The following is a 1,690-nucleotide window of genomic DNA, read 5'->3' on the forward strand; positions in this document are numbered from 1 at the left end:
AAGCGGTCGTTTTCAAATTATAATAACAACCGTTTTCGAGGGAAACCGTTATTCCTATTAGTGCGGTCTAGGTTTCCGCCAATATTTGGAAAATGGTAATCTAAGTGTCGTTATTAAATGCATTAAACCGTTATGATACGCTCGTTATTGATTGCCAGATTTGGCGTAGTGCAATATTCCCGGTCCTTTGACATGAATTACAAGATTTCACCACTATAGAATGTCCTTAAACATAGTAGGCCGATAAAACCCGCCTTGCAACACTTTGGCAATGGTTCTTGAAGTAGCCAAATGTCCACCGTAGGCCGAGTTATGTAGCATATCAACAATCTCAAGTCCTTCTTCTTTGGACACACATCTCCTAAACATACCATCCACACACTTGCGGAACAAGAGAGGATATTTCCAAAAGTATGTCTTCGCATCATGCTTCAATTTTGTTCTTTCCCTAGCTTCCATTTCATCGGGAATAAAGCCACTAACCACATAGTTCACCAAATCCGCAAACCATGGTACGTTAACACTCACTTCCATCAATGCATCTTCTCTTAAGCATTCGTCTATCGGTTCACTCTTATCAATTATCCCATGGTCATCCACCGTAAGCCTTGACAAATGATCGGCCACCATATTTTCGGCCCCGACTTTGTCTCTTATTTCTAGATCGAATTCTTGAAGCAATAGAACTCATCTCAATATTCTAGGTTTGGCATCCTTCTTCACCATTAGTTGTCTCAAGGCGGTGTGGTAGGTGTAAACCACTGCCTTGGACCCCACAAGATATTGCTAGAACTTCTCAATGGCATGAACTATGGTGGTGTGGTAGGTGTAAACCACTACCTTATGACTCGTATCAACATCACAATGTCACATCTCTCAGTATAATAATCAACGCTATCTCATAATGACCACAGTGAAGGCATCAGAACACCGCCACCAAAAGTGTAATACTACGGTTTTATGAGTCTCTGGGTACTCTATTGAGTGGGCCTTACTCTGTCGAGTAAGGGTGTTTTGCGATTTAAAATAGTTTCTGACCTGTTGGGTACTCGATCGAGTAACCTTGGTACTCGATCGAGTAGGCGGCACTCGATCGAGTACGTCAGTTACTCGATCGAGTAGCCCGGTTTGCGGGTAATGTTTTGTCGGGTTTTTTTAATAATGTGAATTAATATATAAACACTTCCGTCACTTTCATAATACGCTTTTACAAACCTAATTACTTTCAAAAGAGATTTCAACCTACGTACTTCGCACTCATCGCATTATTGACAAATCCCGGAGCTTGGAAGGTCGGAATTCATCTTTCTTTACATCTTTGTGATCCTTTTGTCGAGGGTAAGATCTACGTACCGAATTTGTTATATTTAATTAAGTTTCGTTAAACCCTAATTTTGGGAATTGTGGGATTTGTGTTAGTTTTGTGTGGTTAGTGATATATATGATGGTATGTTAGGAGGAGGATTCGTAGAGGAGGCTTTTGATAACAATTTGTTGAGATCGTCGATTTGTATTGCTTTCCAGGTAGGGTTTCCCTACTCAGTATGAGTCCCATAATGTGTTGGTGGTGATTTGTGATTGTGATTGTTATCATACGAGTATTGTGACGGTTGTTGCTTTTGATTGCTGATTAGTAGTTGTGATTGTTTGTATCTGTCTGTGTTCTTCGGGGTGCGTCCCTGGCTGAGTG

General features: G+C 40.8%; 1 protein-coding gene across 1 annotated transcript; it reads right to left on the bottom strand.

Annotated features, from left to right (window-relative positions):
- Nucleotides 1–213: 213 nt before the first annotated feature.
- On the bottom strand, nucleotides 214–630 carry LOC141590196 (uncharacterized). The gene has a single exon (XM_074410803.1). The coding sequence runs from the start codon at nucleotides 628–630 to the stop codon at nucleotides 214–216; it is 417 nt and encodes a 138-aa protein (XP_074266904.1).
- Between the last annotated feature and the right edge of the window lie 1,060 nt (nucleotides 631–1,690).

The sequence above is a fragment of the Silene latifolia genome, chromosome 7 (assembly GCF_048544455.1).
Source record: "Silene latifolia isolate original U9 population chromosome 7, ASM4854445v1, whole genome shotgun sequence".
NCBI classification, from domain to species: Eukaryota; Viridiplantae; Streptophyta; class Magnoliopsida; order Caryophyllales; family Caryophyllaceae; genus Silene; species Silene latifolia.